This window comes from Mustela lutreola, chromosome X, assembly GCF_030435805.1.
Source record: "Mustela lutreola isolate mMusLut2 chromosome X, mMusLut2.pri, whole genome shotgun sequence".
In the NCBI taxonomy this organism is placed as follows: domain Eukaryota; kingdom Metazoa; phylum Chordata; class Mammalia; order Carnivora; family Mustelidae; genus Mustela; species Mustela lutreola.
The window spans coordinates 47978315-47994996 of record NC_081308.1 but is presented as its reverse complement, the minus strand read 5'-3'; the positions used below and the strand labels follow the sequence as shown (position 1 = coordinate 47994996).

Genomic DNA, 16682 nt, shown 5'->3' with positions numbered 1-16682 from the left:
TCCTTGACAACTAACACAGCTGGTATTTCAACAGAGTGCGCGCATACACCTCTTATCAAGGGTACTTCCACAGCCTTTTCAAGGAACCAACCAACGCCTCCAGACTCCCTCTTTGATGCCATCTCTGTACCTGCTTTGAAGGTCTAAATGCAAGAAAGCTGTGTGTTGGATAATTAGTGATGGAAGAAAAAACCTCTAGGAGAACAGGTATGTGAGACAGAAGGGGAAATAGATAGAGGTACACAAATCCAAATCCATTCTTTAGGCTCTCTGGTAATTTTTCTTTATATAGGGTTACTTGAAGTGTGCCTTAAAGGGTATGGGAGAATTGGGGGAAAGACAATATCTATATCTAATTATCTATCTATCTATCTATCTATCTATCATCTATCTATCTCTCATCCATCCCAACCTGTCTTTGTGGGACACTGACCCAAAGGGAATTTCCTTAGCACCTTAGAAGTCTCTCTATTTCGATCTATTCCAGTTTTGAGTGATCTGGATGGTAGGAATTATATCTTGCCATGGTGTATAAAGTAGGTCTGGTTTGCTGTGGCACTTTGAACAAGGCGTTCACCTTCTCTGGGCTTCAATAACCTCCTTACTGAAATGGAAATTGAAGTCCCTGGCCTACCTCCTTCAGAGTTTTGTCTCCTGTAGGAGAACAGGAACCAAATTTCTGGAGATGTTTCAGGTTTTCCATGCTCTGTCTGAGATTAGTGGTCCTGGTATTTTTCTATCGCCTCCATGGGTAATACCACCCACAGGCCTCCAGCTCTTCTCCCAGTGACTATGGTCTGTAGAGAGCCACTCTTAGGACTAGGATGTAGTGAGCCTTGGGCTCCAGGCATGGGGTTGAATATAGTGGGGGAATAGTGAACCAGGGCAATGGCTGCAAAGGAAGTGGTACCTAAGCTGCTGCCACAAAAGGCCTAATACTCATGTATCAGCTCATAAACTATAAGCATGTGGCCAATCTCCCCTGTATACTCTTACCCCTCACAAATGCATTTATACCCACACACTCCCAAGAATTACTAATAGAGATACCCCATTTGTGATTTTGTAACCCATGGGTATGGTCTTAATAATGTGTTTAATAGGATTCTCCTACATACCCCCTGACTTTGGAGGATGGTTAGGATCTATGGGCCTCAGGAAGTCACACTGTGTGCTTTTTCTTCCTATAATTAACCCCATTTTAGAATTCGTGGTTCAGATCTTGGTCTTGAGTGAGTCTCTGATACTGAGTGAAAATGAACTCTTTTTCTGCTACCAGTTAATTGGGCTTTTTCGGGGTAGGGGACTTCGTATTTTGTTTATTCTATTCTACCACATTCAGGGTTGAGAAACTTTCTAGATACCTCCTTCTACTTTCAGATCTAGTTAGTTTGCCCACCCCATTCCCTGCATAGATCTCAGTTATAATGTTTACCTTCCTGAACGGGGATTCTTTGTGTATATGTTCATCTCATCAAGGAAAGAGAGATACAGATTGTACAACTACTCATTAAGCAAGTGTCTCCTCTTTGCTAGGACTTGAGCTCGACACCGGAAACACTGATCACAGATCATCGAGGTCTAGTCCCCATCCTCAAGGAACTCACAGTCCAGTAAGGAAGCATACCAGTAAAAACTGGTGGATACGTGCTCGGATAAATAGAAGCATATAGACAATATGAGAACCAAAGATAATGCCTGTCCCAGGTTACAGGGAAAAGTTCCCAGAAGAGGCAACATTGAACCAGTTCTTGAGGAGTGAGTCAGATTTCATTGAGAATGGAAGGAAAGAGAAGGCAATTCAGGTGGAGCAAAGGCTCAGAGGTAAAAAGTACATGTCATGTTATGTTTGGGAACTCACGGAGTCAGCCAGTACAGTTTAAGCATGGGGGTCTAAAAAGAAACATGGCTAGAGAATTAGGTTGGAGCTTGATTTAGAACAGCCATCCTGAGAACTTTCCACAAAGCTTGTTTAGTTTTCCTGGTTCTAGGATCAAAGTTGATAACAGAGTAAACAAACAAACAAACAAAAACTAGACAGCCCACGTACCACAAAAGCAAAGTAAAACAAAACAACACATCAATGATAAACAACCAGCTAGCTAGTTCCAATTCTAGGCAACTTTAACTTGAATTTTCAAGCCTGGACCCCAGGCTTACCCTTTCAGACCTTGCCAATAGCCTGCTAGCCTCCTATCTCAGATTTCCTGCTGCTAAAATTACATTTCTGCCTCTTGTCAGGGTCATGAGGACAAAACTGTAAACAGAGATGGAGGTTCATATGACTGGTTCAGTTACCTTGGACAAGCTACTTCCCCTGCCTAGACCTTGGTTTCCCTATGAGACTAGTGAGAATGTAAAGAGCAACTAGGATATGGAATATGTTGTTACTCTGTGGGCAATGGAAACTTTACATGTAAGATTATTCGCATTGAAAATCAAAATGAGGGGCGCCTGGGTGGCTCAGTGGGTTAAAGCCTCTGCCTTTCGCTCAAGTCATGATCCCAGGGTCCTGGGATGGAGCCCCACATCAGGCTCTCTGTTCCGTTGGGGAGCCTGCTTCCCTCTCTCTCTCTCTCTCTCTGCCTGCCTCTCTGCCTACTTGTGATCTCTGTCTGTCAAATAAATAAAGAAATCTTTTTAAAAAATCAAAATGAGATTACCTTATATCTATCAGAATGGCTAAAATAAAAAACACAAATAAAAAGTGTTGGCAAGGATGTGGGGAAAAAGGGAACCATCTTACACTGTTAGTGGGAATGCAAATTGATGGAACCTCTGTGGAAAATAGTATGGAGTTTTCTCAAAAAATTAAAAATAGAAATACCATATTATCCAGCAATTTCACTACTAGGTATTTACCCAAAGAAAATGAAAACACTAACTAAAAAAGATATATATACCCCTATATTTATTGCAGCCTTATTTACAAAGCTAAGATATGAAAGCAGCCCAGGTATCCGTCAATAGATGAATGGATCTGAGTATAATCTCTACACATACACATACATACTTATACACACACAATGGAATACTACTCAGATGTAAAAATCATAAAAAGAATGAGATCTTACTATTTACAATGACATGGATGGAGCTTGAGAGTATTATAAGTAAATCAGTCAGAGAAAAACAAATATATGATTTCACTCATTTGTGGAATTTAAGAAGCAAACAAAGAGAAAAAGACAAAAAACAGTCTTAAATACAGAAAATAAATTGGTAGTTGCCAGAGGTGAGGCAGATGAGGGGAGGTGTAGAATAGGTAGAGGGGATTAAGTGTACACTTACCTAGATGAGTACTGAGAAATGCATGGACTTACTAAATTATTATACTGTACACCTGAAACTACTATAACACTGCATGTTAATTATACTTCAGTTAAAGATGTAACAAAAGATGTAATACTGCAATGTCAGAAATAGAAAAAAAAAAAACTCAATAGCTAGCAAAGCCAATGCTGAGGAAAAAAAAAATAGCATTTGCAGAGTAATACTTATTAGGAGACTCATTAAAATTAAGAGCTGTATCTCTTCCAAGGTCTAGTTCTCAGACTCTGAAGGTTCTGAGATCATTTGGAACACCACATTCTTTAGTCTAGTTAAATTGATCAATTAACAACAACAACAACAAAGCCTTTGACTGGGAAAATGAGGTCCCCCGTGTTCTACTCCTGACTTGGGAACTTGTTTGGGCACAGGACCTTAGGAAATACTTCCCCGCTCTAGGCCCCACTTTCTTAACAGAAAAGGTTGGATGAAATGGTTTCTAGGGCCTTCTGTATCACAAAACCAAAAAAGAAAAATAAATTTATCTTTCTTATTGATTGGCAGGAGTCTTGATTATAAATGTTAACCCATTATTATATGTTATAAATTCCCCTTACTGTTTCTTGTATACCCAGAATTACATTAGAAGTTTCAGATCAGCCCAAGAGGTGATTGATCATTTAATTCACAAAGGGAATAGGTGTTGACTAATGTATTTTGAATATTTCCCAGGTTGCTTTATATGTGTTAACATGTTGAGTTTTCAACAATCTTAAAAAGTAGGTAGAAACTCTAATCAGATGAAAAAACTGGGGCACTGTAAAATTAAGTTTTCTGCCCAGGATCTCATAATGGGGCAAGAGGTAGGACTCCACTCAGGTAGTATGGTTCCACATCCCATTGCTGTTAACCACCACGATTCACGCTGTCTCAGTAGATTAATTTAGATGGGCAGGCTCCCAAATGTACTGAAGATTTGGAATGATTTGTACACAACTGGAATCTAACCTTTGTATAGACTAGGATACTAAGAATAAACTTTTAAGGAGCTTCTTAAAAGGCAAAGTGTAGCCAGGAGCATTGGAGGAAAGGGATTAGGGATTTCTATACCCAAGAGCTTGTTCCTGTGTAGCCCAGCTCAATGGAAGAAAGTTGAGATTCCTTGTAGCCAATCATTGGAGATTCATCAGGGGGTGGGAAGGTTGCAAAAGAATGAAGTAAAAGTACACTTGGACATATTCCAGGTAAACTGTGTCATTACATGTGCTCTTCCCCCCAGGGGAATGGGGGAAGGTAAAGTAGACTTATCTGGGTGGGATGAATCTGGCCTATGGACTTGTCCTACTTTGAGGTCATTGCTCCCTGCTCCCCACACTCAGCCTGTTGCAGCCTTCACCCTAAACCTCCATCTCCACAGCTTGGCCTGAAGAACTGTAGTCAGATTCTGGATCAGATCATGATGCCTTTCTCCCTAGGGCATGTAATGGCAGCTGACAGCCATGTGTCCAGTGCTTACTATGTCTCCTCACAGAAATGGCTGCATTCACTTTTCTTCCCAAGGTGTCAGGTTTACTCTAATTTACTTAGCCATGGCTGGAGAGAACATAAAGATGATCAGATGGTGCTCCTCTCTCTCAAGAGAGCCCCCAAGCAGCACATTTTAGGAAGGAGAGGCCCTGTGGTAGGAAGGGCAGCAGAATTCACAGAAAGACAAGAGTTGCAATAATATTTTGGGTAGGGGGAAGCAGTGAGATAATGAGCCTTCCACTTCCAGTTCTGGTTTTTGATTGCTAGCTCAAAACATTGCATTTTTAGGGATTTTGTTTGTACTCAAGAACCTTGAATTTCTGATGTGGATCTCTGTTTCTGGGTTAGAACCTGACATTCTAGTTGGGCCCATTTTTTTTTTTCATTTCAAAACTGTGAAAGTGGCTGAGACCTGACTTCATCACCTTTACCTTTTCCACCCCACACAGGATATAAGCACATGATCTTTGGTCTTTTATTTGCATGTTCTACTAGTCCTGTCTTCATTGGAGGAAAATATCTGGCCAGTCTTGCTGGCTGCCTTCCCTGCTGGACTCCAACTTATCGGCTATGTACACAGCCCTTGAAGTTCAGAGGCCTCTGCTGACCTCTGCCAAACCTCTCTCTCTGCACCCAAGCCCCCACTGTTACATACAGGCACAGAGGCAGGCAAGTCAAGCAAGGACTTGGAAAGAGGAGAGGGGGCTGGAGACAGGCTGCCAGAGGGCTCATAAGTCCAGTGCACCTCCCTGTCCCAACTTTGTCCACCTGCTGCTTTGGCCACATTAACAGAAGAAACAGCTAGTAAAACAGGAAGTGAGACCTAGTACTTTGTGGACAGTGGTGTCATTAGCTGTGACACCTAAGATGTCTCAAGAGATGGGAGAGCTCACCCAAACCAGGTTGCAGAAGATCTGGATTCCACACAGCAGTGGCAACAACAGGCTACAGCGGAGGAGGGGCTGTAAGTGTGGTTTGCTTTCATGGGCTTCAAGGTGGTGGTAAAGTGGGTGTAGAAGAACCGCAAAGACATGCTCTCCCAACATCTACCCCAAGCCCAACCTGAGAGTTGGACTAGATAAGCAGGTGAATATAACAGCTGTAGAACAACAAAAGGATAATGTCAGAAAAGATAAAGAATAAGAGAAAGAAAGAGAGAGATGAAGGACGGAGAAAGAATGAGGATTAGGTGAAGACAATCTTAATCCATGGGATTTTTGACTAGGCACTTTTTTTCCTTTCTTATCCAGAGCTTTTTTGAAATTCTTCTTGCTTGAAATTTGACATTGCTAGATTGGAACTGCTCATTGCTAACCTAGAATGTTTTATTTTGGTGACCTCAGTGAAGTGTCTGTAAATTAGTCCTGTCTAATAGTGCTTGGCTAAAATAAGGTAGTGGTTGCTGGCAAAATTTCTCAGGGAACAGGTGCTGGATACACAACAGTCCCATGCCATTGGTCAGTTTTGCTCCTCCTTTTTCTCAAGCCTCTTCTAATAAATCTATACTTGTCTGAGTTGGGAAGGTCTGGGTATCCTGTCTCCTGCATTGCCTTCTTGGCACACATGGACACTTTCGCTGCTCTGGGAATTTGAGAGAGAAAACACTCAGTCTCTCAGGAACAGCCTGCTGTGTAGGGTTCACTTTGACAATTTTAGAAATCAGAGACAAAGGAGAAGCAAACAAAAGTTGTAACATTTTTTAAAAAACACTTAAGTATACCATTTCCCATAGATAACAGGGGAGGGTTGTAGACCAAGGTGTTTCTAACCCAAGAATTATGCCCTGAGGAACTGTGAGGTGGGCAGACTTAAGTCAACTGTGGACTGTGGGACACAGACATTTTGAGGTCCAGCTGACCAAGGTTCCTCTATGCTAATGCTAGAGGGGGCCCAGGCTCAGTGCTAGTGGGAGGAGAGGTAGTTGCTTAGAAAATACTAAATAAATATTAAATATTTATTTACTAAATAAGGTGTGATATTAAATAAAGTGTGTAGTATGCAAGATGTAGATAAAGGAAGAAGAGGAAGAGGCAGAAAAAAACCAGCCTCCTGTTCTCTTTGCTTCTCTCCACCAGCCGTTTCACTCATTCATCCAGAGATCTAGGAGCTTGGATGAGACAGAGAATTACATCCCACCCCCCATACAGTCAACCACTTTAATTCTTTCTGAGGGGCTGTTGGGTTTAGTTGGCAAGCAGGCAAACCAGTCTCTGCATACCTGGGTCCTCCAGAATTAGGGCCTTTATATTCCCATGAACTCTATCTTTCAGGTTGTAGAAATAATATACATTAAACACCTAATATAGGGGCACCTGGGTGGCTCAGTGGGTTAAGCCACTGCCTTCAGCTCAGATCATGATCTCAGGGTTCTGGGATCGAGTCCCACGTCGGGCTCTCTGCTCAGCAGGGAGCCTGCTTCCATTCCTCTCTCTCTCTCTCTCTCTGCCTGCCTTTCTGCCTACTTGTGATCTCTCTCTCTCTCTCTCTCGTCAAATAAATAAATAAATAAATCTTTTAAAAAAAACCACCTAATATAGTCTCTGTCACATAGAGGGTGCAAAACAAACATATGCTTACATTAGTTCTGAGCCTCTCTTTCCTCAGATGCAAAACAGAACTAATAACTATTTCTCACACTGTGTTGTTGGGATGATTCAGTGATTTGGAGGTCTGGATCCAGACTGCCTAGGTTTGAATCTCGGCTTTCCCACCTCCGGCCTCTGTGACTTTGAGCAAGTCTCTTTACCTACCTGTGCTTCCATTTCCTCATCTGTAAAAGGAAGTGAATAATAGTGTTGTTGTGGAGATTAGAGAGTAAAATATATAAAATGCTTAGAATGTCCAGCTTATAGTAAGTGCTCCATAAATATTAGTTATTATTTAAACAAGAAGGTGAGTGTGTGGTCTTTCTGCCCATTGTATCCTCAGCATCAAGCTCAGAACCTGGCACATAGCAGACGTTTAATGCTCTACTTCCACTCTACTACTCACCATAGGCAAGCCTTGGCTCTATGTGCACAAGACAGTTACTCATTAGTGATTGACTGAATTATGTCAGCCTGCAGACACTATAAACTTAGTGTTTGCCTCACCTCCCTTGCTGGGGAGTCTATTTACCACCAAAGGATCTAAATTATCTTTTGCTTGGAGCATCCTTTCTAGACCAACCTTGTTTCAAAGAGGGTGGTGGGTGAAGAGGTGAACACAATCAATGATGTGGTTCTGAGAATTAAATGCATTAACGTGTATAAAGTGCTTGAAAAGCTGTGTATGTCCATCCAGATTTGTTTTCTCAGTCAATGTTTTGTGTGCCATCTATATTATTTTTGCATATTGTTAAGTTGCATATTGTTAAGTTAAGTTCTCTTTGCTGTGCAATACTACATTTTGTGAATACCTCATGGTTTGTTTATCCATCTGTCTTTCTTTTAAGGATTTTATTTATTTCTTTGAGAGAGAGCATGCGAATGCGTGAGAGAGGGAGAAATCATGAGTAGAGGGGGGGCAACGGAAGAAGCAGACTCCCCACTGAGCAGGGAGCATGATACAGGACTCTATCCCAGATCCCTGGGATCATGACCTGAGCCTAAGGCAGCTGCTTAACCCAGTGAGCCACCCAGGTTCCCCTATCCATCTAACTTTTGATGAACACTTAACGTAGTTTCTAGGTTTTGGTTATGAACAATACTGCAGTAAAATTTTTTGTCTGCATAAATTTTGGAATCAGCTTTTCAAGTTACACACACGTACACACACAGCATTTCGGGATTTTGATTGGAATTGCATTCACTCTGTAGATCAATTTAAGATCAAATTAAGATCAATCTCTGTGACATTGAGTCTTCTCTAAACACGCCATGTCTCTCCATCTATTTAAAGCCTTTTCATGTTATTCAAGTGAAGTTTTATAATTTGAAGGCACTTGAACATCATTATAAGAAATTCCTTTATTTCTTGTTGCTATTGTAAACTATGCCCATTTAGAAGATTACATTTCATAGCAGTTTATTGCTAATGTATACAAATATAATTGTAGTTTTTGTATATTGCATTTATAATTAGAAAATCTGATCAATTTGCTTATTAATTTTGATAATTTATATGTAAATGACAATTTTCTTTCTTTACCTCCCATCTTTATATTTTTATATCTTTTTCTCTTATATTACTGCACTCCTAGGACTTCTCATCTCCAGGACAAACACACCATTTTAAGTACAGTGATGAAAAGAAGTGTTAACAGTGTGCATTGTTATGTTGATACTAATTTTAAAGGGAATGTTTTTAAAGGTTCACCATTGAGTAAAATGCAGTAGTTTATTGTAGATTTCATTTAATAGGTTAAAAGAATCCTAGGCTTCTGGGTGGCTCATTTGGTTAGTGTCTGTCTTAGGTTTGGGTCATGATCTCAGGGTCCTGGGATCAAGCCCCACATCTTGCTTCCTGCTCAGTGGGTAGCCTGCTTCTCCGTCTCCCTCTGCCTGCCCCTGCTCCTTCTTAATCTCTCTCTTTGTCAAATAAGTAAATAAAATCTAAAAAAATAAAGGAAGCTCCAGTTTATTCTTAGTTTACCAATAGAATTTTTTAAAATGAGTAGATTCTGAATTTTATTAAATGTGTATTCTCTATTTCTTGAGATGACATGTTAATTTTCTATTTTAATTTACTAATGTGAATTACATTAGAGATTTTTATTGTGTTAAACTAATCTCACAGTCCTAGGATAAATAAAAACTGCTAGATTTAGTTCATTAATATTTTATTTAGGAATTTGATATTTTGTTCATGAGTGAGCTTGGTTTCCAATTATTCCATGGTTCTCATATATGTCTATTTGATTTTAGTGGCATAAAATCAAGTGGGAATGATTTCCTTTCATTCTATTTTCTGACAGATTATCCAAGGAACTATGTGTTCTTCAAATATCTGGCTCAACTTTCAAGTATAAACATCTGAACCTACTATCTTCTTTATCAGAAAAATTTTAACTGATGCAATCTTTTAAATTGTTATAGAATCATTCTAGTCTGCTATTTCTACTTGTTAAAATTAAATTATGGTTTTCCAGGAATTTTTCTGTCTCATATCACTTTCCAAATTTATTTGCTTGAAGTTCTTATATTCGGATTTTTAAATGTTGCACTTGCAGTTATGTCCTCTCTTTTGTTCTAATATTGTTTATTGGTATCTTCTCGTTTTCCTCTTGATCAGTCTTGCCAGAAGTTTGTCACTCTTTAAAGTCTTTTAGACATAATCAACTTTTAGCTTTTTACTTTTCTGTCTTTGTTTTCTATTAAACTATTTTTTTTCTTATCATTATTCTATTTCTTTCATTTTCTTTTGATTTTTCTTTTTAACTTCTGGAGTTAGATAGTCTGCTCATTAATTTTCAGACTTTCTTGCTTTTGAGTATAAGCATTTGATGCTATCACTTACCTACTAAATAGAAGTGGTTAAAAAAAATAGGACTGATAGTCCTCAGATGCATAATTGTATGGACATAAGAATTTTTAAAATATTTCCAGATTATTTCAAAAATAAACACTGTTCTGGCTTTCTTAATTTCCTCACCACTTACCCCATTGTCCTGGAAACCTCACCCCTTTACTCAGGACAGCTGGGACCTACTAATCACCATTTAACAACTAAAGGGTTAATGCCTGACATAGTAGGAGGGCTCCAGGAATTTGGTGCCATTTCTAGTTTGATTGCATTCTTGTCAGAGAACAAAGTTCTTGTGGTTTCAGTTCTTCAAAATCTATTTAGATATGCTTTATGGACAAACAAAGGGTCACTTTTAGTAAACATTCCATAAGCACTTGAAAAAATATACATTTTATAGTTGGGTTCAGTGTAGTATATAGTTGAATTAAGTTATGTTTCTTAATCTAGCTCAAATGGTCTACATTCTTCTGGGGTATTGTCTGCTTATTGATATGAAAAATTTATTGTTGTCTTCTTATAACTATGTCAGTCTTGGTTTTATGATTAATTATAAAAATTTACAACTGCTATATCTTCCTGGTGAATTTAATATTTTATCAATGTGTAAGGAAATTATTTCTGATAATTTAATATCTTTGGCATTTTGCCCTAAAATGAAAAATTTTCCACATTGTTATTACATTATTTTCATTTAGCTTAATATTTGCTTTGTATAACTTTGCCTATGTTTTCTAAAAAATTATTTTTGATAGAGATATAATTCACATACTGTGAAATAAACCATTTTTTGTTTTTTTGTTTTTAAGATTTTATTTTAATTCCAGTTAGATAATATACAACATAATGCTAGTTGAAGATATATATTATGATGATTCAACACTTCCATACAACACCTTGTACTCATCACAAGTGTACTTGTTAATCCCTATCCCCTCTTTAATACCTTCCCACCACCCTCCCCTAGGTGATCATCTGCTCCTTCTTTAGAGTTATGGGTCTGTTTATTGGTTTGCCTCTCTCTCTTTTTTCCCCTTGCTCCTTTCTTTTTTTAAAATTTTTTATTTTTTCAGCATAACAGTATTCATTATTTTTGCACCACACCCAGTGCTCCATGCAATCCATGCCCTCTCCAATACCCACCACCTGGTTCCCCCAACCTCCCACCACCCCCCCCGCCCTTCAAAACCCTCAGATTATTTTTCAGAGTCCATAGTCTCTCATTGTTCACCTCCCCTTCCAATTTCCCTCAACTCCCTTCTCCTCTCCATCTCCCCTTGTCCTCCATGCTATTTTTAAAAGATTTTATTTATTTATTTGACAGACAGAGATCACAAGTAGGCAGAGGGGCAGGCAGAGAGAGAGACAGCAGGCTTCCTGCTGAGCAGAGAGCCTGATGTGGGGTTCCATCTCAGAACTCTGAGATCATGACCCAAGCTGAAGGCAGAGGCTTTAACCCATTGAGCCACCTAGGCATCCCTGAAATAAACCATTTTAAAATATACAATTTAGTGGTTTTTCATTATATTCACATGATTGTATACCATCACCAGTAATTCCAGAACATTTTCATCACCCTCAAAAGAAACTCCATACCCCTTAGAGTCATTCCAGATCGCCCTTCCCCTCAGGCCCCTGGCAACCACTTATCTGTTTATGGTCTCTATAGATTTGCCTGTTCTGGGCATTTCATACAAATGGAATCATACAATATGTAGTCTTTGGAACCTGCCACTTCTCATTGGGCAAAATGTTTGCAAGGTTATTCATTTTGCAGCATGTGTAGGTACCCCTTTTTATAACTGAATGATATTATACTGAATGCTGTACCACATTTCTTAATCTACTCATAAACTGATGGGCATTTGGGCTGGTTCCACTTTTGGCAATCATGAATAATGCTGCCATGAACATTGTTGTACAAGTTCTTGTGTGGACATATGTTTTCATCTCTCTTGGATATCTACCTAGGAGCAGAATTGCTGAGTCATCTGATAACTCAATCTATGATGCTTAGGGGAACTGCCAAACTGCTTTTCAAAGTGGCCAAACTGTTTTTCAAAGTTTTACATCCCCAAAAGCAACATATGAGGGTTCTAATTTCTCTGTATCTTTACTAACAATTGTTATTGTCCATTTATTATTACACTCATTTTTTTAAAAGATTTTATTTATTTATTTGACAGAGAGAGATCACAAGTAGGCCGAGAGGTGGGCGGGGGAGGGGGAAGCGGGCTCCCCACTGAGCAGAGAGCCTGATGTGAGGCTTGATCCCAGGACCCTGAGATTATGACCTGAGCTGAAGGCAGAGGTTTACCCACTGAGTCATCCAGGTGCCCCCATTATACCCATCTTAAGTGAATATGAAATGATATCTCTCTCATGATGCTCATTTGAGTTTCAATAATGACTATGAGGTTAAGCATCATTTCATAAACTAATTGGCTATTTATATATCTTCTTTGGAGAACTGTCTATTCAAACGTTTTGCTTATTTTTAAATTAGATTATTTGGGGTTTTTAATTCTTTTTTAATTTAATTTAATTTTTTTCAGTGTTCCAAGATTCATTGTTTATCCACCATACCCAGTACTCCATAAAATACATGCTCTCCTTAATACACACCACCAGGCCCCCCCATCCCCCACTCCACTCTCCTCCAAAATCCTCAGTTTGTTTCTCAGAGTCCACAGTCTCTCATGGTTTGTTTACCCCTCTAATTTCCCCCATCTCAATTCTCCTGTCCAACTTCCAATGTCCTCTCTGTTATTCTTTATGCTCCCCAAGTAAGTGAAACCATATGATAATTGATTCTATCTGCTTGACTTATTTCACTCAGCATAATCTCCTCTAGTCCTGTACATGTTGATACAAAATTTGGATATCCATGCTTTCTGATGGACGAGTAATACTCCATTGTATATATGGACCATATCTTCTTTATCCATTTGTCTGTTGAAGGGCATCTTGGCTCCTTCCAGTTTGGAAATTGTGGCCATTGCTGCTATGAACATTGGGGTACAGATGGCCCTTCATTTTACTACGTCTGTATCTTTGGGGGTAAATACCCAGTAGTGTAATTGCAGGGTTATAGGGGAGCTCTATTTTTAATTTCTTAAGGAATTTCCACACTGTTTTCCAAAGTGGCTGCACCAATTTGCATTCCCACCAACAGTTTAAGAAGGTTCCCCTTTCGGGTGCCTGGGTGGCTCAGTGGGTTAAGCTCAGGTCATGATCTCAGGGTCCTGGGATCAAGTTCCACATAGGGCTCTCTGCTCAGCAGGGAGCTTGCTTCCCTTCCTCTCTCTCTGCCTGCCTCTCTGTCTACTTGTGATCTCTCTCTGTCAAATGAATAAATAAAATCTTTAAAAAAAAAAAAAAGAAGGTTCCCCTTCCTCCACATCCTCTCCAACACTTGTTGTTTTCTCTCTTTTTAATTTTGGCCATTCTAAATGGTGTATGGTGGTATCTCAATATGGTTTTGATTTGAATCTTTTTTATGGCTAAGGATGATGAACATTTTTTCATGTGTCTGATAGCCATTTGTATGTCTTCTTTGGAGAAGTGTCTGTTCATGTCTTCTGCCCATTTTTTGACATGATTATCTGATTTTTGGGTGTTGAGTTTGAGAAGTTGTCAATAGATATTGGATACAGCTCTTTTTAGTGTCATTTGTGAACATCTCCTCCCATTCCATGGGTTGCCTCTTTGTTTTGTTGACTGTTTCCTTTGCGGTGAAGATTCGGATCTTGATGAAGTCCCAAAATTTCATTTTCACTTTTATTCCTTTGCCTTTCCTTTCCTTTCAAGAGGCAAGTCTTGAAAGAAATTGCTGTGGCTGATGTCAAAGAGGTTACTGCTTATGTACTCCTCTAGGATTTTGATAGATTTCTGCCTCACATTGAGATCTTTCATACATTTCGAGTTTATTTTTGTGTATGTTTTGAGAGAATGGTCAACTTTCATTCTTCTATACATAGCTGTCCAATTTTCCCAGCACCATTTATTGAAGACATTGTTTTTTTTCCACTAGATATTTTTTCCTGCTTTGTCAAAGATTATTTGACCATAGAGTTGCAGATCCATATCTGGGTTCTGGACTCTGTTTCACTGGTCTATGTGTCTGTGTTTGTGACAATACAATGCTGTTTTGATGATCATAGATTTGTAGTAAAGCTTGAAATCAGGCAACGTGATGATGCCACTTTTGTTTTTCTTTTTCAACATTTCCTTAGCAATTTGGGGTCTCTTCTGGTTCCAATACAAATTTTAGGATTGTTTTTTCCAGCACTTTGAAAAATGCTGGTGGAATTTTGATCGGAATGGCATTGAAAGTATAGATTGCTCTAGGCAGTATAGACATTTTAACAATGTTTCTTCTTCTGATCCATGAGCATGGAATGCTTTTCCATATTTTTGTGTCCTCTTCAATTTCTTTCATGGGTATTCTGTACTTCCTTGAGTACAGATTCTTTGCCTCTTTGGTTAGGTTTATTCCTAGGTATCTTATGGTTCTTGGTCCTATAGTAAATGGAATCGATTCTCTAATATCCCTTTTTATAATTTCATTGTTAGTGTATAAGAATGTAACTGATTTCTGTGCATTGATTTTGTATCCTCCCACATTACTGAATTGCTGTATGAGTTCTAGTAGATTGGGGGTGGAGTCTTTTGGGTTTTCCATATAAAATATCATGTCATCTGCAAAGAGAGAGACTTTGACATCTTCTTTGCCAATTTGAATAACTTTTATTTCTTTTTATTGTCTGATTGCTGTTGCTAGGACTTCTACTTCTATGTTGAATAACAACAGTGAGAGTGGGCATCTTTGCGGTGTTCCTTTTTTTTTTTTTTTAATTTTTTATTTTTTATTTTTTATTTTTTTTCCATTTTATTTATTTTATTTTTCAGTGTTCCAGGATTCATTGTTTATGCACCATACCCAGTGCTCCATGCAATACGTGCCCTCCATAATACCCACCACCAGACCCACCCAATCCCCCCATCCCCCTCCCCTCCAAAACCCTCAGTTTGTTTTTCAGAGTCCACAGTCTCTCATGTTTTGTCTCTCCCTCCAATTCCCCCCAACTTACTTGTCCGCTCCATCTCCCAATGTCCTCTGGGTTATACCTTATGCTCCACAAGTAAGTGAAACCATATGATAATTGACTCTCTCTGCTTGACTTATTTCAACCAGCATAATCTCTTCCAGTCCCATCCATGTTGAAACAAAAGTTGGGTATTTATCCTTTCTGAGGGAGGCATAATACTCCTTAGTATATATGGACCACATCTTCCTTATCCATTCATCCATTGAAGGGCATCTTGGTTCTTTCCACAAGTTTGGCAACTGTGGCTATTGCTGCTATGAACATTGGGGTACAGATGGCCCTTCTTTTCACTATATCAGTATCTTTGGGGTAAATACCCAGTAGCACACTTGCAAGATCATAGGGAAGCTCTATTTTTAATTTCTTAAGGAATCTCCACACTGTTTTCCAAAGTGGCTGCACCAACTTGCATTCCCACCAACAGTGTAAGAGGGTTCCCCTTTCTCCACATCCTCTCCACATTGTTTACTGAGAAGACAGCTTTTTATACTCACTAAACTTTCTTGAGTAAAATATATCTGATTTGATATTTAAGTCTTTAAATCCTAATGATCAAATATCTATTAAGATGCTACTGGAGTGGGTCTTGAAAGACTCCAGCAGGCCTAAGACCTAGGTGGTAACTCATAAATGAGAGAAAGAGCATGAACTATGTGAATGGATACAGAAGAGGCCGAGAGCTCACTAAGGGAACAAAGTTCAGGAAGATGTGAGACCCAGGACAGACAAGCACTTGACCTTCATAAGATTTAATAGAAGTGACCACTAGGTCCAGTTGACCCTTTCTTCCTGCTCTGATTGTTTTCTACTTGCATGTAGCTCTGTGTGCTTTTGTTTATCCCAGGGCTGAGGCTATGTTTTTCTTTCTTTTTTTTTTTTTTTAATTTTTTTATTTTTTATAAACATATATTTTTTATAAACATATATTTTTATCCCCAGGGGTACAGGTCTGTGAATCACCAGGTTTACACACTTCACAGCACTCACCAAAGCACATACCCTCCCCAATGTCCATAATCCCACCCCCTTCTCCCAAACCCCCTCCCCCCGGCAACTCTCAGTTTGTTTCGTGAGATTAAGAGTCACTTATGGTTTGTCTCCCTCCCAATCCCATCTTGTTTCATTTATTCTTCTTCTACCCACTTAAGCCTCCATGTTGCATCACCACTTCCTCATATCAGGGAGATCATATGATAGTTGTCTTTCTCTGCTTGACTTATTTCGCTAAGCATGATACGCTCTAGTTCCATCCATGTTGTTGCAAATGGCAAGATTTCATTTCTTTTGATGGCTGCATAGTATTCCATTGTGTATATATACCACATCTTCTTG

The 16682-nt window shown here is 39.0% G+C and overlaps 1 protein-coding gene across 5 annotated transcripts in view; it reads left to right on the top strand.

Annotated features, from left to right (window-relative positions):
- The first annotated feature begins 58 nt into the window (after positions 1 to 58).
- Positions 59 to 16682, top strand: part of PFKFB1 (6-phosphofructo-2-kinase/fructose-2,6-biphosphatase 1) — a 127935-nt gene continuing 111311 nt past the window's right edge. For 2 of the 5 annotated variants that reach the window (XM_059157593.1, XM_059157592.1), the window contains exon 1: positions 5436 to 5761. In XM_059157593.1, coding sequence (XP_059013576.1) covers positions 5665 to 5761 — 97 coding nt within the window. In that variant the 5' untranslated portion in view covers positions 5436 to 5664. Of the gene's footprint in view, positions 208 to 5433; positions 5762 to 16682 lie in introns of those variants that run through there. The other 3 variants (XM_059157595.1, XM_059157596.1, XM_059157594.1) reach the window with 3 other exon arrangements.